This window comes from Arctopsyche grandis, chromosome 10 (assembly GCF_051622035.1).
Source record: "Arctopsyche grandis isolate Sample6627 chromosome 10, ASM5162203v2, whole genome shotgun sequence".
NCBI lineage: Eukaryota > Metazoa > Arthropoda > Insecta > Trichoptera > Hydropsychidae > Arctopsyche > Arctopsyche grandis.
Window position 1 is genome coordinate 11,643,795 of NC_135364.1, and position 22,203 is coordinate 11,665,997.

A 22,203-nucleotide genomic window follows, 5' to 3' on the forward strand; every position below is an offset into this window, starting at 1 on the left:
AATGGGTCGTTGCCCTTGAGTTATGCATGTTTGTACAGGATCGATGATGAGATCACTGGTTTTGATGTAATAGCACAAGTCGTGCTATATTCCTACAGGTCAATTTTTGAATATCAGAGACAAAGTGAGGATCATAAACTTTTTTTTTATATCTTTATTCGTGAATATCTAGCTAATAATACATACATATGTATATAGGCATTTGGCGTAACATATTTGTCAAATAATATTTAACATACTAAATACGAGAAAAAGATGAAGATAGAAATATTGCGATTCAGATCTGCATTCATTGGATATTGACGAGTCAGTACCTATTATCGCAAACAAGAGCTTCGTTAGTAATTTAATATTCACAAGCAAAATTAAGTAAAAATAAAAATAAATAATTAAGGAGTCACAGTCGCTTGACTTTTAACAACTTAAAAATCCTCTCAAATATCCACGATTTTACGACTTCGACTCCAACACACAGTCCTGAATATAACTAATAATAATTTAATTAGACCTAGGTGGATATAAGAATGTTCATCTCATCACGACTACTTTTCAGAGAAGTTTTCTAGGAATTTCAATATTTCTGGATTTCAAATAAAAAAAAATCTTCATATATTATTTGATATCCAGGGGATGAGCATTTAATGCAATAACAACAATATACAAATTAGACATTTTGATATATTACTTTGCATTAAATATAAATTTATTCGGTAAAAACAAAAGAAACGCCAAGTTAAACTTATATAAACATTTAATAATATAAAGTTTATAAATTACATCAAAATTCAGTAACTATCTCACATTCATCTTTCATTTAAAAATTGTTATAATTATAAATAATCAATTATGATATTTTAAGTGCCAAGCACATTTTATTTTAGGATAAAGATATCAATAGTATTTTGATAATAAAATATTTAGTACTCTGAGCAAAGTTCCATCTAAACATTTGTATTTAATACATATAGAAAAATATAAAACATATTTTCATTATACAAGCTATGGAGATGTACCCTGAACCTCTTTACCTCTCAATCAACAAAAAGTTAACTAGGTATATGTATGTATGTATGTAATTTCTTTTTATAGAAAAATAGTTTTTTAGTTTTTGTAAATAAATACATTTTCTCAAAATAATAATAATGATTCAAATTCCATTAAGGCAAATTCTGTAAATATAATCTTATGTTCGAAATAAATAAATATTAATAAAAATATTTTATTATAATTACTTTGATATGACTATGTATAAAAATATGTATAGTAATGGTAAATAGTAGAAATAAATAAACTGCGTTTGCAAAACAGCAGTATTCACATTCACAGTGAAAATTGATTTTTTAATTTAATTGTAATTTAGCCATTTGACTTGTTTGCGGCAAAATCACAATTTTTAACGTAATATAAAAGTATGTATGTATATTAAAAACTCTTATAAAATAGTATTTGGATATCATAAACTATATCAACTATAAAATTCCTTATGTTAGTTAAAAAGTTAATAAATGTTAATTGTTAGTAATTCTACATTTTAATATTAGCAGCAACTTCAGCTAATGTTGTTAAGCCACACATATCTATAGAGTTATCGAGATTTTGGTCAGGCATCACCGAAATTGAGGTAGTTTTTGTGACTATTTCATTGTCTTTCGTAAAACTATTCATGGCATGTAATTTACTATCGATTCTAGTAATGCTAATTTTTCTTGGTTTTCTTTTTCTACTTCCGATAATTGCCGTTTTATGTTCTTCAGCCATGAACAGTTTTTGTTTCATTTTATCTTCATGAGAATTATTTAGAAAATCTGTCTGTGTGCCAGAGATTTTATGTAAAAGGTGATGATCGAGATTATGTGAATTATTTAAAGAGTTTATATAAATATTTTTAGATATTTTAGATTTAGCATCTTTCTGTTTACATGAATTTTTCTTACGTTTTTTATTTTCTTTTTTCTTTTGTTGAAATTTTTCAAGGCTCAAGGAAGGCAATGCTTTGATTTTAGCATCCAGATCAAAATCAGAAGCTTTGAACATTTTGTTCCCTATATTATCTAATGTTTCTTTATCTTGACCAGTATCATTTATTTCAGATCTATTTTCATAGGCACTTTTGGGAAAATTTTTGTTTTCAATATATGTGACAGAAGATTTTTTATTGTGAGTTTGACTTTCTTCAGACGAATTTAAGCGATCGTTTTGAAAGAAATTTTCACAAATTTTCCATCTGTTTGTAGAATTATTAAGTTCACCCTCAGATTTGTATAAATCTTGTTTATATGAAAGTTTATTTTCTAAATGGTCTTTTTTATTACGTTTATTTACAAGAAGTCCACCAAATGCCATAAACTCTTGATATCTTTTACCTTTACATGATCTGCCATTAAGTTTGCATTCGGATTTTTCATAATTTTTCATCCAAGAATTTTCCGATTTTTCATAAATACAATCAATATCAAATTGTTTCATTTTATAGTAATTATCTGATCCATTTTCAGTTTTCAATTCTGATGATTTAATATCGGTATTTAACTGATGGGAATTTTCCGAAGGGGAAGAATGGTTAGATAAATCGTCAATTTTTGTTGTATTATCGGATTTTACAGAATTTGAAGATATGTCAGACTCATTTCCATTATTATTATAGTTCGTAAAAGATGATTTTTTTTCAGAACAATCACTATCCAACATTTCAAAAAGGCGACTGGTTTCTGAAAGGGCATCCTGTAATTTTTGTAACTTAGTTTCTGAGGCACTTAATTTGTTATTAGAAGACAAAGCTTCGGTTTTATCAGAACTTTTTGCATCTTGATTGTCTTCTAAAAATGGTCTCTTCTTAGGAGGGGGATTTGGAATCGAACGACCCATAGGTATGTCACTTTTTGCTGAAGAGATTAATACGGATTCATCAACTAGGGCACGCGTTTTAGTGTCATTAATATTCTGAACGTCGTTATCAGCTTCACCCGATGAATTAGAAACAATCAGACTACTGATACCTCCCATTTGAGCTTCATCTGCAAGTTTTCCCGGTGTAAACATTGACTTATTCTCTTCAGGAAACAATTTCGATGTTGAAGGCTGGATGTCATAATTGGACTTAATTATGTGATTGTTATTAGTTTGCTCTGTTTTAACGTTACATGATTCAAATTCAGGATTATAATTCTCCTGTTCATTATAAGAATTAGAAAAATGATTGTTACTCGGTCGAGTTGAAAACGTTCGTAAAGGCGGAGCTGGTAATTTGTACCACTTGAACCCTGGATTGGCCGAAAAGAACGCGTCTTTATACTGAAAAGAATAAGTCAAATAATTTTATTTCATCACATAATATATATATATATATATATATATATATATATATATATATATATATATATATATATATATATATATATATATATATATATATATATATATATATATCCATACGGGTCTACGTGACGAGTCAGAATGTTAAATTACAGAAAACGCAAATATCGGAAGGCAAAGATCGAAAATCGAAAGATCTTAAGTCGAAAGATAAAAAAGGGTGCATGGTAAACGGTACATACTCACTTAGTTTGTGCGAGCAGGATACAACAGGAACAAAAGGAACATGCTTTTCCTCCCGTATTCTGCGCGCGCACATTAATACGGGAGGAAAAGCCTGTTCCTCTTGTTCCTGTTGTATCCTGCTCGCGCAAATTAAGTATGTACCGTTTACCATGCACCCTTTTTTTTATCTTTCGACTTAAGATCTTTCGATTTTCGATCTTTGCCTTCCGATATTTGCGTTTTCTGTAATTTAACATTCTGGCTCGTCACGGAGACCAATCCATACATATGTAACAAATAATATGATAATTTAATATTATATTTACCTGTTTTGCAAGACCCGTATAGCAAGCTTTATCTTCTTTATCTAAATTGGCCCACCATTCACCAAGAATTTTTGTAATCGATCTATAAATTAAACAAAGGAATGTATGTAATTCATATACATATGTGTATGCATATAAAATTATAACGATATTAAATATTAAATTTTAATACAATTTTATTTAAAAATATTTAAATATGAATACCTATTTTCTAAATTGGGATATTTATCTCTGACTACACTTCGATGTCTTTTACAAAAGATAAGAAAAGCATTCATTGGCCGCCGTGCATGATGAGAAGGTTCAGGGTCTACGTCGATTTCAACATTTTTTGATTGACAGTGTGTGTTACCTTCAGGTAAGTCTATCGGTGTATCTTCAAGTTCTGTCATGATGAAGTTTTTAACAGAAACAATCTGAAAATAAAAAAAGGAAAAAGGCAATAAGTAATTTTAATAAATTGTTATCTTTCAATGTAATACAACGATGTTTTGTTTAAATATTCACTCCGATAGCAACTCCATTGATAACATAACATAAAACATAAATAAGATAGAAAGAAATTCTCTTAATGTCAATGACATAAACAGATCATTTAAAATCATGTTAAAACTATCTCTTATCACATGATAAAATGCAGTTGGAATTAATCAATATGTTTGTATTTAACGTACGTATATGTATATGTAATATATAAATTGATAAAAAAGAACAGTACAAACGCTTCATAAAATATTTAAAAAACGAAATTGATCACAATACATATATGTAAATACATACATATGTATATATTCAAGGTTTTTGTTTAGTATACATAATGAGTTGGAAAATTTCGAATGCGACAAATGGACACAAGGCAGCACGTATGGATTTACATCTCGGATGCCATATCAATACCGTATACTTATATTCATATCATGGGAATGCGGTATACAACTGGATTATCTTGAAGTTGTCAAGTCAGTTGAGTGCAACAAGTTCAGGATTTACTGTAAATGCAAAGAACAGGTACTGTTCTCACAATTATCATAAATATTTTCCAATAAAGTAATTTCCCTTTAAAGGATTCGTTATTCGAATTGGGAACACTCAGAAAATTTTCAAATACAAACACACATAAATACGTGTTAATTAAATTATCATATTCATATTTGCATATCTTTTACAATAAACAACTTGCTTAAACATCAACAAAACAATATTATCTGAAAATAGTATTGCAGTAAATTAAAAATCGTAAAGAACGGGAAAAAGACAATGATAATTATATTTTAAATACCATCGTCATGGATAACACTAGGTATGGTTTTGAGGTAAAGATAAATTGCGGTCAATATACATGCATTATTACAAAACAACACAATTTCAGTAAAAATAAATAAATGGTAAGAGTGAGAGTGTGATAATATTATCACAATGAATTAAAAATAGTACGCTTCGTTGACGATGACTCAACGAAATCGTTTCAGCGCTTTCCTTTTGCAAACATCCGAACTGAATTTGGGGAAATGACGAGTTCAAAGGTCTGGTCCACATCTGGTGAAAAAGTGCCAGAAAAGCGAAACGCTCTCGAAACGAGCATCGTCGATAACTGGTTTTCTGGTATAAAATTGAAGACGTTTCAACTATAACAGTTTCGCCAGCGAAGAAACGATAATGACGGTCATTATTTCAGAAACGAAAACGAATGTTCACAGAAAATGTGTATCCGCAATAATATAGCGAAGACGATAAGAGCACTAAGTATGTATACATATATAACAATGCAATGTTACAACAAACAAGAGTATCGATACCATTTGGAAAAAAATAAAATTATACGACCACTCGTTAAGTCAAGCTATTAGCATCCAATTGGATTACTGATTAAGAACGCTTAAGAGATGAAAAAAGCTTCTACGGAAAAAAATCGAATAAACATGAACCAGTTTGAATCCAACCGATGCGTCACTATATAGGTCAAACTGATAAAATACATTTTAGACTATATTTAAAATAAAACCATTCACACGTGTAGTAGAGTCACTTGCAAAACGGCTCATCAAGGTCAAGATATTGCTATTTATACCACTATTTCGTTAAATTGAATTGTGTTACAATCCCACTTGGGTTGGTTTCCATTGCGACACGCGACCCAATCGTTATTCGACTTTTACGAGCAAACAAACAAACACAAACAGATAATTTCAATTCAATTATGTAAAAGATGAACTACATAGTTGAATTTGGGTCAACCCACAGATCAGTCGGCAATTAAAATTCAAACAATGAGCGATTTTAAACAAAAAAATAAAGCCATACACAAACATAAATTAATGCAACCGTGCATAAAACACCAGCCATTGGCAATTCTCGATCGTTCCGCAATACAAATACATACGAAAAATGGCGAAAGTCTAACTTGACACTGATTTGGATATGGAATAAAGATGGAGTGGTCGTAAATTTGAACAGCATTAAGTAAACACCATCCGAGGGATTATTGATAAGAAACATTTTATTGGTTTTTTAGCTGACCGCGCTTGGTAACGCAATTGGCAATCGAACATGTCGCACAGAAGATCGAACTCGACCTTGGTATACGACTTTTGCTGGTCGCATTTTCGTGGCGCAATGTCCGAAAGCAGTTTTACCTTGCTGGTGTGTGTTGAGATTTAATTTTGTTGGTATAGTTAAGTGACTGAATATGAAATCCGCACGGAAAAAGAACGTTAGTTGAACAGTTGCAAGTCCTATGCAGTGTGTAGTACAGTTTTAGTACCGCTCGAATATACATATGTACTCAACTCGCGATCCTTGAATGGAAGTGTATTAGATTATATCTTGAATTCTACTCAATACGTATCGACACAGTACTTGTATTTCATAATGAATTCTTACACACGATCAATGAGCAGTTTAGATAAATTGCAATGAGCAGTTTAGATAAATTCACCTGTAACTATTGTATGCTTAGTACATATACCTACATACATATGTATAGTATCGAGATGACATAATTTAAGAAACTTTGGAAAATGTCTATACCCTTCAGGTATATAAAATGTCTATACCCTTTTAATTAATATTATGTATTAGATGTATTATGAGCGTTTATAAGGATTGTAAATAAGTTTTTGAGCTCTTTTTCCTATTATGCTGTAGATTAACATTAGAATAATATAATACAATGATTACTAACCAAATTAAATTAAACTGTAAAGTAGAAAATGATCAGTAGATCAGTAGCTATTAAAAAAAAAAAAAAAAAAAAAAATATATATATATATATATATATATATATATATATATATATATATAATAATAATAATAATAATAATAATAGCTTTTATTCCAGACGATGAGGAGAATAGTGCAATCCCCAACGCCCATATAAATAATATATAGATAATAAAAAAAAAAAAAAAAAAAGTATTGAAAAATAGTAAACAAAAAATAAATAAATAAATACATAAGTAAATATATAAATATTACTGATAATAAATAATATTAATAATAAATAATAATAATAATAAATAATAATAATAATAATTATAATAAATAAATAATAATAAATAAGTCTAATAATAATAAATAATAATAATTTTATGTCTATTCAAGGCGGTCGGTGTAGCAGTTCCATCCATCGAACATACAATGAAGAATGCAAATGAGAAGATGCAGCAGCAAGAAGACAATTAGGCGATAAAAATATACGAAGACGTAGAGAGGCCGCTCTCATCCTGAGAATGGCTTCAAAATGAGGCACATGCCCTTCTACAAACATTTGCGACGCGCTACAGCTCCTAGGTAACCCGAAAAGAGCACGGTAACAGTTGTTGTATTGTACCTTTATCTTCCTCATCGTCTCCCGCTTGTATCTGGTATATATATATATATATATATATATATATATATATATATATATATATATATATATATATATATATATATATATATATATATATATATATATATATATATATATATATATATATAAATATATATATAAATATATATATATATATATATATATATATATATATATATATATATATATATATATATATATATATATATATATATATATATATATATATATATATATATAAGATGTATTGTGAACATAATTTCGTAATAATAAAAAGCATTTAAAAATCAAAAAAGAAACTTTGGAGAAACTTCTTTAAAGAATAAATCCGTCAAAATCTCGATGTCGAATTCTTACATTATCACAAACTCTTTATCTATTAGTACGTACATTTTATTTCATTTTTACATATATCTACATACACCAGGAAGGGCTGACAGGTAAACCCTAATGCACCCTCCTGGCCAATTACAAACATTACATAAATCGCTGAAGTTTGAAATGCTGAAAAACTCTAAATTAATTAATTAATCCATAGAGACATATATGGATTTAGACTTGTACATAAACTTTATTGTATATAAATCAAATTCAGATAGTGGTGACATAGTTGGTAGGATGGTTTTCGCTAATTTGTTGGAGAAACCGTTTCAACAATTAAATGAGATAAATTGGCAAACTCTGATAGGAAACACGATCGACTTGGAGTCAAACATATCCAAGTCTGACAAGCAGCATTCAAGATTAGAACGGGATCGAACCAGTGGCGGCTCGTCAATATGGGCTGCGGGGCTACAGTCCTCCCAGTATAGTACAAATGCATACTATTTCTGCCATCCATATGGGCTGTAGGGCTGCAGACCTCCCAGTATATTACATAGATATGCATGCTATTTTTGTTTGCATTTGATCACCGGTATGGTCAACGAGCTACTACAGCCTGATACATCTCTGCAGCCCCCCCCCCCTTATGAATTCTCACGAGCCGCCACTGGATCGAACCCAACAACTTCTCGATGTTTAGCATAAACGCAACCACCATGCCATGCTGCTGGCTAACATACATACATATGTTACAGTCCAAGTGTTCACTTCGGATAGTCCATGAACGGTAACAACACAAAACAACAAATAAGCCATACGTGATTCTTGTTTGTTTGATGTTTGATGATGTTAGATGTGATAATGTTTGTAGTTTTTGCATCGCCAAGCGCCCAACGAATTTAAAATGTCAAAACGCCAAGTATTTAAATGGAAAATCCAATGGAAACCACATTACAACGTTGCTATAATTTCCGATTGCGCTAGTTAAAAAAATGTTGCAACCCAATATAGCGTAGATAATACGTAAATTTATGCCTAATAATTAATTTGTGCATGAGCAAACAGCATACATAGTATGTTCACGAGCGAACGAAATGTACACTTTGGACATACATACATGCATAGATAAAGTAAAAAATCATGAATGACATTCCATTAATTTACGACATATGAGAGAAAGGTCACTAAAAAAACATTTCGCTCCTTTTTTTAACAGCATTCGACCAGTTAAACTTGACATTTAAAGTGGGAAGCAAAATCATGATATAAAGATCTTTTATTCGATACTATTTGTATCTATCAAAATAAACAACCACTAAACATTTTTATAACAGCCTTCCTCCTACTATTTTGGCTATGGAACGCTTGTGTAAAGAAAGTAGCAGCAGTCTACCAGCCATTCATAAATTACCACCCTCAAGAATAATCTCTTAAAAGAGTTCGATTTGCACCATTCATGGAATTTACGCAGATTTTCTTAAGCAAGTTTCTCAAAAACTTAGTTAAAATGCTAGACTGTTCCAATTCTATCTATGTACATACATAGATGATTTACATATTCATACTCGTAATAAATCGAATCAGGTATATACACTTGCATACATATGTATAATGTATGTGTGATGAAAAACATATGTACATTCTAAGCCAGGCGTCGGCAACCTTTCTTGGTTGCGGGTCAAAATCAACAAAACGAGAAGATGTTTCGGGTCAATGGATATTTTCTTTTTAAAACTGTTTTTTCGCGAAAAATAAGATCATTTTATTAAGAGAAAAAACGCTCCGCTTCCTCGTACATTTTTAAAATTATGTAGTTATTTCCTTGAAGTCGGTCGTTGAAATCATTATATGTAATGGTGCATAGTGTCTGATAAGAAAAAAGTCTTAAAAACCATCGTTTATCATTGATTTTAAGATCATTTTTATCGATTTCGTTAAAAAATAATTGTACAAAGCACTCTAAAAATCTATTAAGAAATTTGCTTCGACTTAACCATCATTTTTCAGTATGTAACAGTAATGGCGAAAACACAGTGAGTGGTACGTGGTGCGTTTTTTTTTAGATAAACCCTTAGCCCATATACACGGTACACAGTCCAAAAAATCACCTCCCGGAGTGTTTTCGATGATATTTTATCCTCGCTTGACAGTGATCGATAACGGTGAATCCCATATTTGAAGAAATGTAGGAGAAATTTTTCGGTTGCATACGGATATGCATACACGTGCGACCTCCTTAACATATGCATTTTGTACATGCAACTACACCCGAATTAGATTTGGGAAACACCCACTGCTTACGGCCACAGCGGGAAGCCAAGGACGTGACGTCCCATACTACTCAGTGTGTTTTCGCCCTAAATCTTCATATTTATATTCAATTTCTTTCAAAAAAGCTTTGAAGCGCCCGTGTGTTAATACAGATCATGCTACTATTTTCATTACGTTCTTAATAACCTTTTGGATTACATCCTCAATTTGTTGCAACGTTAATTTCATACGTCACTAGATAAAAATCATTTTGACTTGACGCATATTCTTAAATAAATTATTTAAAAAAAATACATTTTTTGGTACTTATTATACGAAAAAAAAACTCTAGCCTTAAACGGGTTGGATATTGTCCAAAGAGTCACTTGATGACCCGCGGGTCATAGATTGCTGATGCCTGTTCTAAACTGTACTGTGAAATGTTAACAGTTAAGATAAAAATAGTATAGCATTTAATAATAGATATACGTAGGTACCCACATATACATATATGTATATTATATGTATAAACAGAAAATCAGCAAAGCACACCATTATGAGAAACGCCGACGTGCAAAATCGGGACTGCATACATATTTAATCGAAACATCTCCACCATCAAGAAGCTGTTTGGACAAACGGGCGAACGTTAACAGAAAATACACATCGAGGTTTCGTCGAATATGAATCCATTACCAGAGCCGAAGCGAAAGGTCAAAAAAAAAAAAAAACACTTGTGCAAATTAGACGAAATGATTTTGTTTGAATCGACACTGTTCAAAAGTTCAATCGCTTCTTGAACTCAATGTGGGCATTGCTTCGAACGAATACATTTGTACACATACATAAACCATAAACCGATCGTTTCTACGATGATTATTGTTTTTATTATTTTTTACATTATAGCAGTATCGATCGACACGAATGCACTGCACTGGCGACTTACGTACATACAGTAGGCATAATAAATACTCAGTTTGAATTGTGCACTGTGTCGACCTTGTGTTCGACAAACTGCTAATCATTTTTATTCCGCGAGACTGCTTGACCAGTCTGCCAATATTAATATTATACATATATATATATATATAGCGTTCGTTTTACTCCAGAGAAACACTCTGCTGACAATTTGTTACGTGATGAAGCCTCTTAGGAAGGCTATTTTCCCAGTGGTAGACTCCTTATCCAATGGAAACCACAATTTAATATTTTTAATGCAATATCGAACATGAGCTGGTTGCTGTTTATCTTTAATGGAGATATTCATAATTCGTAATTCATCGAAGTCTGTTCAGTTTCCTACCATGTATGTATGTATGTAAATATTATATATGTATATAAAAGACTATAATATAAAATACTATAATTCCGTAGATATGTACATACATACATACGTTAATATTGATAATCTAATATATAATTTCGAAAGAGACTTTGTATGTTTGAAAATTTACTATTAGATTCGCCATGTTTAAGCTGTTTATATTAAAAATACTGAGCGAAGCCGGATAAAACAACTAGTATAATATAACAAAAGAAAGTCGTTGAGAAAATTTAGACTTTCTATTAGAGTGTGAATCCTAGATTTTTCAGTCTGATTGTGAATGTTTTATCAATTTTAGCGTTTTCAATACCAGTAAATCCGGAAATAATTTAATAGTACCGATAATTCGACTTTCCTTATTTTATTTATTTTTATTTTGATACAAAAAAATGTTCGTAATGTACCTATTTATATAATGAATTTATAATGCTTTGACGTAATAATTGTTACATTACTGGCCATTTCAGATTTTCTTTACTGGAAATGACAAAATTTTCCTAGCTGATCATTACCGAAATTTGGGATTCTGACAAATATGCGTTCTCCAATCAGTTGAGATAACCTATTTATAGGCAAGGCAAAGCAGTATGAATCATTGAGAAGCAGAGAATTTCCCTATAGGCCACCCGAAAAAGGATCCGAAAATTCTCATTTTCATTTCGTATGTATAATGAAGATAATACACAAATATTTCAGGTCATTCAACGAAGAATTCCCAAATTCCCCGTGGCTTATACGGTATGAGTCATACCACCTATGGTTGAAGGCATAATAGGTTGATATATTAAATAAACAGTTCAATTGAAATATTATTAGAAAATTTATTTATTTAAAAATACTTGGGAGAAGCAGCATAGCCGATGGAACCAAAGAGTTTATTAATTATAGTAACATTAAATATATATGTATATAAAATAAAATAAAAACAAAAATCAAAACTAGAGGAATTAAAATAAACATAAAAAATACAATAAATATGAAACAAAAAAGAGAAGAACCCATTAATACTTAGTAAATCATCAAGTTTATTTTTAAAAACGTCAATCCACTTCGTCACCGTGCGCCCACCGGTGGGCGCTTGAGCTAGGTTCAAAATCGCAACGCGCCTGCCCATAGTCACATAGTCAACACTACTGAAGTTAAACTAATTTCCGTTTCTTTACAATGACATCTGATAAGTTTTTAAAACGAATAAAGTTATAAAAAAGTGTAATTTTGACTGACTCTTTGAATAAATTCGAGAAAACAAAAAAAGGTTGAGTTAAAACAAAAAAGAGCGGCGGTTAAGTGGGTGGTTATTAATCAATTAGGTGGACTATTCCAAATTTTAACCACTGTATGTTGCCAGTGTTGACGTATGGATGTGAAACTTGGACACTGAACGCCAAGATGCTACACAAAATCCAATTCACTCAAAGAAGTATGGAACGATGTATGCTTGGCATAACGAGGAAAGACACGTGGAAGCGGAACACGTGAGTGAGAAGCATGACAAGGGTAGTGGACATGTGGATAGAGTAAAGAGATTGAAATGGCAATGGGCAGGCCACGTGGCTAGAAGAATGGACGAAAGGTGGACAAAAGAAGTGCTTGAATGGTACCCGAGTGAATGCAAAAGAGTAAAAGGAAGACCGCAGCGAAGATGGGTGGACGAAATTAGGAAAATGTGCGGGGTGAGATGGATGAGAGTTGCGCAAAACAGAGACGAGTGGAAGCGTGTTGGAGAGGCCTTCATCCAGCAGTGGATGGCGAATGGCTGTAAATGATGATGATGATGTATGTATATATATATGTATGTATTTATTTGAAAATAAGGAATCTCTAAATATTTTGAACTAGATTTTTTTCCGACTTTCAGTTATGAATTTTTTTATATGGTTTCCGGTCTCCGTGACGAGCCAGAATGTTAAATTACAGAAAACGCAAATATCGGAAGGCAAAGATCGAAAATCGAAAGATCAAAAAAAAAGGGTGCATGGTAAACGGTACATACTCACTTAATTTGCGCGAGCAAGATACAACAGGAACAAGAGGAACAGGCTTTTCCTCCCGTATTAATGTGCGCGCGCAGAATACGGGAGGAAAAGCCTGTTCCTCTTGTTCCTGTTGTACCCTGCTCGCGTAAATTAAGTGAGTATGTACCGTTTACCATGCACCCTTTTTTTTGATCTTTCGACTTAAGATCTTTCGATTTTCGATCTTTGCCTTCCGATATTTGCGTTTTCGGGCGTTCCACATTCGGGCCCGTGAGGTAGACCCGTATGATATATGTACAATGGTAGTGATTATTTATAATTTTGTAAACTTCGATTAGATCGCCTTTCATTATTCTCGTGTCCAATGTAGAGCGATTAATAAAAAAAATAGTAACCTATGTACAACGATGGCCAAAATCAAACACCATAAAACAAAACAAATGTTAGAAACGGCTCTACAAATTAATTTAAAGATTCCGAATACGATCGTACGCAAATCGAGCGTACGCAATCACTCTACAGCAGAACGAATACGTACGCAAGTCGCAGTAGCACTGTTCCCATAAAGAATTATGCGACAAATAAAAAACATGGATACATTATGTATTTATTATTTTGGAGACGACGACGACGACGTTTCGTCCGTTCTTCATTACGTATACAAAATGACGGGTATTTTTATCGCGTTGTTTAGGTGATAAGAGGCCGCTAGTGTAGCAAGCTCGCCGTTAGATGGCAACAGCCACGCACTTAAGGGCTGCCAACCGATACTCAAATTAACAAAAAAAAAAATCAAACCGTCTAATTTACTCAAACTATTAATCAAACATAAAACATTAAAACTTAAGCTTGGAGTAATCTTGGAAAATTTTCCAACCGAATGATTTAATACAGTGCGATTTTTTTTTTTTAATAAATCGAGCAAATAAATATATTCTAAAGTGCTGAAAGTTAATTTAATAAAAACAGAAAAGTGCAATTTGTCGTCGTTTTCCGATATAAATAAACGTCGTTTATATTTAAATGTATGTAAATATGCAACAATTTACATGCGGTTATGCATTATGTAACTTTGTGTGTGTGTGTGTGTGTGTGTGTGTGTGTGTGTGTGTGTGTGTGTGTGTGTGTGTATGGATGTTTTTTTTTGTAGATAAATTGAATTATCATAATATGTATATGTATGTAGACAATGTGAATTCCCTGGATATGTAATGTGAACGTCCAGATTATCCACCGCAAATAATATTAAATAAGCGTAAACATCTCGGTATACCGCATACATATTATTGCATTAATTTTTATTAAACTATTATTATATTTATTCATCATTATCATCGAACCGAAGAGTAAGTTTTTTTTTATATAATGTACGTATTCGCTACTATTATGTTTGCGAAGGTCAGGTAATTAATACGACGATAAATATACACATAAATGCATAAAAAAAACCTTCAATTGCATATTATTTGTATGATGATCACTATTTAAACTTATCATGAACGAAAAGTTCAAAGGAAACACGCAATTCATTTTTAAAATTGTCTGAAACTTTCATTGATCTCTGGATTAAATGCTTCACAGGCAACATGTTTCAACATTTGTAAAGCAACATTTGTACTGTGTTCATACTTATTGTGTAAATGTTATACAAGGAATTCGTAATGAATGTCTAAGTTCAGTGTTGGTCTATGATAAGACTTGAATACAATATGCTAATAGATACATACATATATACATGGCAGATAGGAAAATCAGATTTACCATACATAAATTTTCACAAAAAACAAGTATATATGTATATTACAATTGTTCAAAATGTCTTATTCCTAAAATACATTCGGAATAGACCGCCAAGAAATAATGATAAAAAGTGTATCAGTTGCGGAAGTTATGAACTTTTAAAATACAAAAATAGCACAATAGTTTACAAATACATTGAGATAAGAAAGAAACCGCAGAATATGATAGTAAAATCCTGTTTTTAGCTTCAGATCAGAACTTGATGATTACTTGGACGCGAGCTATTCGAAAGACATATGTATATACATACAAAACTGAATAATTAATTTTCTATTTAATTAAACACAGCTTGTTTTTTGATGGGTCAAAGTCAGACATTACGTCAGTTTTTAAATCCTAGTCGAATGAATGCTTCTCCAATGCAGATTAAGTAGAATTTCACAATGCCCTTGTTGAACATTCATACCAAGTATTTATGTACATTCGTACACAATTTGATCAGATATGATAATTGATGCGAGTATTTTTATTATAACGAACAATCAAAATGCAACAGGCGAACGATAAAAGAAAACAAAATTGTTATTATTATTGTGTGTACGCAAATGAGTGCTCTCATACGAATACGCATTGTTCATTCGTCGACATGATGACAATGCTGAGGGTCAACTTTTCCAATACCGAGGCAAAACTTGCCTTTCAATAATTGATATTTAAAAATATAACACGAGCATCGACTAGTTAGATCAACGATAAAATATATAATGTGTATTGGTTTTCGATAAGCACACGCCGAACAGAGGCACACTCGGACAAAAGTGAATTAATTACACGCACACTTGAAGGGAAAAATGTCGCTTTTACCATAGGTCGTTCGTTACAAAATCAACGTTCCACTTTTTAGAGCGAGAAAACTTTCACGTAAAAATGTACAATTCTGCTTTCGGGCTCGATCAACGAGGACACACTGTGCAAATGCGATACGGAAAAGTGTATAAAAATTTAATTCAATTCTCTTTTAGATATGGACATTGACTTTTGACAAAGATGGCTGCAACAGATTTCAAGGGCATCTCGACTGTGGCACACATATCTATCTATATACAAATTCATCGAGTTTTCTTTGTATATGTAAGCGAGTCATCCGATGACGACATACCTTCATTAATACAAATGCATGGGAAGATATTCGCAAATGAATCCCGTGTTACACTTTCGACAAACGGTCATACTAATCGAGAAACCGAAAACAAAATGGCGCAATTCAAAATTCAGGGCCGCGAACGTTCGGAAAATTCGCACTCACCTACCGACAATGCTTCGGAAAATTGGCGAAAATTAGCAAACAGAAACTGTCTCGAGTCGATGTGGCATGTAAAATCCACACGAAAGGTTAATCTTATAACTGAATTATGGATCGAAAGTGTCGAATGTGAATGAAAAATGAAGGAAAACACTCACAAGCTCGTCGCGACGTGTATAATCATGCACATGACGTCACTGAAAGTGGCGCATTCCCGCTGTGCCGAGTCGGGGGCGATCTCTGGTGAGGGGCGTAGTCTCTTGGGGGCACAGTCTCTGGGGGCGCGCGTTCGCAACTCCTGTCAGTGACGGCCTGCGGACCCGACCGATTTTGACAAGATGGTAGCGGACCTTCTGTTTTGCTTTGGTTGTCAGCTGATACGACCGTCACTGCAACCGAGACTAGTCGACGACGATTTTCTATCTCTTATTAAGCGACTCAGTTCAGTACGTTGGAGCGAGAGAGCTATGTGGCTTGTTGAGGCGTTTTGAAGTGGAACGCTAATGTCATTTTGTCTGCTTCGTGCAATATGGGCGCTCGGTTACCGTCGAGGGTGCTTTCGATTCGCTCCCAACTAAATGACAAAATGAAAATGATAATAAATGAAGAATTTTTGATTTCATCAAATCGGTTTTGGATGTGCGAATTCATTTTGTGGCGATGACGTGCGAAAACTTGTTTTCAATGGGCGTGCCAGAATCACGTTGACGGTGCTGCTTCTTTGCGGATTTTCTTTGAAACACTTTGACAGATGCTCAAGTTGAAAAACAATTATAGTTTAATTTTCAGATTGTAGATGTCACAGTAATTATTTTATTATTAGACAACTTCGTTTACTTTATTTATATGTACATATGCATTAAAAATATTGTAAAAAGAATCCAACCCACAAAACTAATTATTTAATTACCGAAACATTATAGATCTTTTCTGTACCATGTGGATACGTAAAACTAAACATTAAAATTTTATAATAGTAGTGATAAACAAATGTAAATCTACAATAAATTGCGCCTGATTTAATGCAATTTAATTCGCACCAAAAGCTGTATATTGCGTTGGGGTGCATGCAATTAAAATATTTAAAAAAAATGAAACAAAGAACTCGGAATAGATCTTTCATATGTATAAGATTGACGTATATAATTTTAAAAGTTTAGTTTTTCTTTAAAAAATATTTTATAGTAAATTTAAAATTAGCGAATTCTATACATACAAAGTATAAACACACCCTTCAGGTATAAACACAATCTGTTAGATCGTCTACTTTAGACAGTCTTTAGTTAATATTGTGTATTATGAGCATTTATAAGAATTGTAAATACGGTTTTGAGCTCTTTTTATCCTATTATGCTGTACATTAACATTAGAATAATATAATACTATAATTACTAATAAACATAAAATAAAATTGTAAAACATAAAATTATCAGTAGATCAGTAGCTATTAAGAAAAATATAATGTATTGTAATTATTTCAAAAAATGATGTATTGTGAACATAATTTAGTAATTTAAAAATCAAAAAATCAAAAAATCAAAAATATTTTTTTATAAAATGCTTCATACATATTATTTTATTTTAAAAAATCAATACAACAGAGACTTGACAGGTAGCCCCAAAGCGTCAATGTGGTTTTAATACAAATATAAGTATACATAAAACAAAATAACAAAAATAATAAAAAAAATTAAAAGCAAGTAAGAAATATGTAGTGAAAAACAAATAAATAATAAAAATAATTATATCGTGCTATTTAGGATGTGTTCGGCCTACTCAACATAACTAGCATTGAAGAGATCCAAGGAATGTGCCAGTGAGTTGGGGAGTCGAACAGCTCTCTAGAGGGGGAGTTCATGAGTTTGTTTTAGCCCTCATTGGCAACAAGATATCATGCTTTCGCAAAACCCTATGATTTTCCAGGGCCAAAAATTTAAGCTTCTCCAGGATATCTGGAATGTGAATGTCTTCTCTTAATAATCTTACGAAATGTTTTCCAAGAAATAAACCTCTTCTCTTTGCCAAGGAGTTGAACCCCAAAAATCCCAAGACAAAGGCACTAGGTAACAGATATGGATAAAATCCAAATGTCTTCAGATATAAAAATCTGAAGAATTTCCTTTGGACTCGTTCCAACATCAGAGAGTAACTTTACATGTGTACAATGTATGTAATAAGAATCTGCAGGCAGTATATTACAGAATCTTTTTAACCGTTGGCAACATTCATATTGTTTAAAACACAGCAACCATAGAAACACATACTGTTCAGTTTTAAACTTGATTAATATAATATTTTAGACTTAAATACATATGCATATGTAGTTAGGTAACAAACCAACATCCAAAACTTGAAAGGAGCAAGGCATTCAACTGCACATTTGTCATGGATCATCATCATATGTCCAGAAAGGACCCAAACAGGGAGCAATAGCAGATCAGAGCAGACAGATCAGTCATCATCCCTGTTGAAGAGCAGGGTCACCATAAAGTACATGTGGAGTAGAACGCGCTCTGCCCAGGCGGACTCTATTATCAGTCGACGAGTGGCTGCAAGTGGGCGCTGTCGTGCCGCACCAGCTAAAATCAGACCACGATAAATGACGTTCAGTGATCAGTGCCAGTGCCAGTGCCAGTGCACCGAAACAGCTACACCAAGACTACATCAGGACAGCTGTGCCAAACTCGCCGACACAGTAAGTGCTATAGGAAACCTTTTACACCACTTACGAACAGATCCCATCTCTTACTCTAAAGACCCTTAAATGAGGTCAACACCTCTCCAGGGGTAGATTAGATTGAGACGAAAAATTGTTGATGTACTGTCATCGTGGTAGAAATCTATATGTAATAAGGGTTGGGATAAATTTTGGTCCATTGTGACTCATTTTGTCTTTTTACCTATATAAAAGGACGTAGCAAATGATCTGGCACCAAGGGCGTCATTTGGGGGGGGGGGGGGCAACCACCCCCCCTAGATTTTAACGGGACTGTCCTCGTTGCTTAATATATTATTATGAATTTGAATTAAAATACTAAACTAACAAAAATAAAACTTTGAAATTCTTTAGAACACTGTTAAGTATAAACACGTCGAGTTTTCTCCCGAATATATTTTGTTTTGTCATGCTTTGAAAGATATTTGTAAAAATCGTTTATCCTACGAAACAAATTGTTGAATAGGATTGCTGTTCTCACTTATCTCAGAAACAGATGTGCATAGCAAATTTTTACCTACATATTCTTAAAGTCGGAACACGCGCTTTTTTGTACTTTACACATATGCCGTCTATGGGTCTACCTCACGGTCCGGAATGTGAAATGCCGGAAAACGCAAATATCGGAAGGCAAAGATCGAAAATCGAAAGATCTTAAGTCGAAAGATCAAAAAAAAGGGTGCATTGTAAACGGTACATACTCACTTAATTTGCGCGAGCAAGATACAACAGGAACAACACCCTTTTTTTTGATCTTTCGATTTTCGATCTTTGCCTTCCGATATTTGCGTTTTCCGGCATTTTACATTCCGGCCCGTCACGGAGACCGGTCGTCTATACCCAAATCTCTTTAATAGATTTTTTTAAATTATTTCACTATTAATTTTATTGATAAAAATATATAAAAAAAAAATAATTAAAGAAGTAGTTAAAATTCATATACACGCATTTTTTTTTAATATAATACACCCACCCACCTCCACTAGAAAGTAATTCCTTACTGGTCAAAAATTTTGCCCCCCCCCCCTGGGAAAATTTTAAATGACGCCCCTGTGTGGCACATATTTCACAGTGATAACGATTAAGCTCGTGGTGTATAAAGGTGCTGCTTTATTTCTTGAAAGTTTCATCACCGATTTGGTACTGTATATATACGAGTATGTACATACATACATATGTATGTACATATTTGGATTGGGTACCACATGATTTGGTACTATTCGAATCGTGTTTTTTAAATGAATATATTATACATACATACATGCAACGACTTCCCTATTCTTTGAACTCCAGTAATTATTTATTTAATAAAATAAATACCTAAAATAACATACTATGGATACATAACATATCTGGATGAGAGTAATTTTTTTACATAATTTACTAAAATTGTATTTAATTTAGACAATATTTCTTCCATATGATTTTAATAACGTATTTTAAGATTTTTTTAATTGGCAATTGGTTCATATTTATGTAGATAAGTAACAATACAAATATGTATTTACATATGTAGGGGGAATGTACATATATAATTGAATCTTATTTTTGATAGTATTCAATAATTAGATACATGGAACTTTAATTCAGTTACTTAACACTATTCAATCGGTACACCTTAACTTTATTTCCAATAATGAAACGTTAAATATTTAAATATATACATTTAAATTTTGTGGACTTCCAATTGAATATTTTTCATTTGGTAATAGAACATTTTAGATATTTTTGAAGACAGATGATATAATTTTGTTTAAAACTGAGTTGTCAAGGGTTGTCTTTTCATCTTTGCCTTACGTCTACTGTGAAATATTTCACTTGCTTCCTCTTCACTTTTCGAATCATAATTATTGGTTAATTCAAGCAGATTGTTCTTCTATCTTCTATCTTCCTTCTATGATACAATATGAATTACGCAATTAATCTAAGTCACCAAAGTACTGTTTAGTTTGACCAGACAAAAAGGAGGTTATGGAGACAAACGAACTTAGTTGGAAATAATTTTTTTTAGTAATTTTAAAGAGCAAATAAATAAATTCCATTGATAATATATATTTTTTTCATATACAATATATTTTTTTATTGTTGGAATAGTTTATTTGATGTTGAATACACTTAATTAAAGTTATGCAGTATATTAGTTATGAGTGTACATTATTTTTATGAAAGTGAATATGATCGAAATTAAAGTTCAATTAATTAATACCCTTTATGTATGTGGTACTGATCCTCTTCCCATAATATTTTTTTTGTCTAGAAATATTTCGTATACAAAATATATGTAAATACATTGCTTATACGTCAGTTTTTCTTTTGGAGCTAAGTACGATTAAGAATTTCCATATAAAATCTCTTAGTGTAAACAAAATTAGTGTATCTGTAAAAATTCATATACAAAATAGATATTAAAACAACTTTGTAAATACCTACATATGTACATATTCTATCTTGATGACAATCATATCAAGTTGTTTACAACAAATAAAATTAAAGGGAAATACCACCAATTTGTCATACAAGTTTTACATATTGCGGGCGTTCATCGTATGTGATCTTCGGAAAACACGTGTCTTGCCATGAGTCTATTTTGGTTCTAAATGTCAAAACAAGCCATCGAAAGTTCTGCTCCAGCCAGTTGATGGTAAAGGAAAACAAATTCGACTACGACGGGGAAAACTCAAGTCAACTTTCGCGTCAAGTTAAAGACTTTCATCGATTCAGACATTCTCTTGCCAGCTGGCAACACGAATTTTCACTCAGTTCCTAATGCTATTCCCTTGCCAAACACTTTATACGCTAAAATGTGCATCTATTTATTTATTGTAAGCTCAAACGAGTCTAATAAATTACTTCTAGT

At 32.1% G+C, this 22,203-nt stretch overlaps 1 protein-coding gene across 2 annotated transcripts; it reads right to left on the minus strand.

The window, feature by feature from the left end:
- Positions 1-154: 154 nt before the first annotated feature.
- On the minus strand, positions 155-17,316 carry bbx (bobby sox). 2 transcript variants are annotated; one of them, XM_077439875.1, is made up of 4 exons: positions 16,789-17,316; positions 4,068-4,279; positions 3,864-3,945; positions 155-3,291 (listed from the first exon to the last, which is right to left on the minus strand). In XM_077439875.1, the coding sequence occupies exons 2-4, from the start codon at positions 4,253-4,255 to the stop codon at positions 1,525-1,527; spliced, it is 2,037 nt and encodes a 678-aa protein (XP_077296001.1). In that variant the 5' UTR covers positions 4,256-4,279; positions 16,789-17,316; the 3' UTR covers positions 155-1,524. The 2 variants fall into 2 exon arrangements, with proteins under 2 accessions (XP_077296001.1, XP_077296002.1); XM_077439876.1 differs by lacking the exon at positions 16,789-17,316 and adding an exon at positions 13,983-14,143.
- Positions 17,317-22,203: the final 4,887 nt, after the last annotated feature.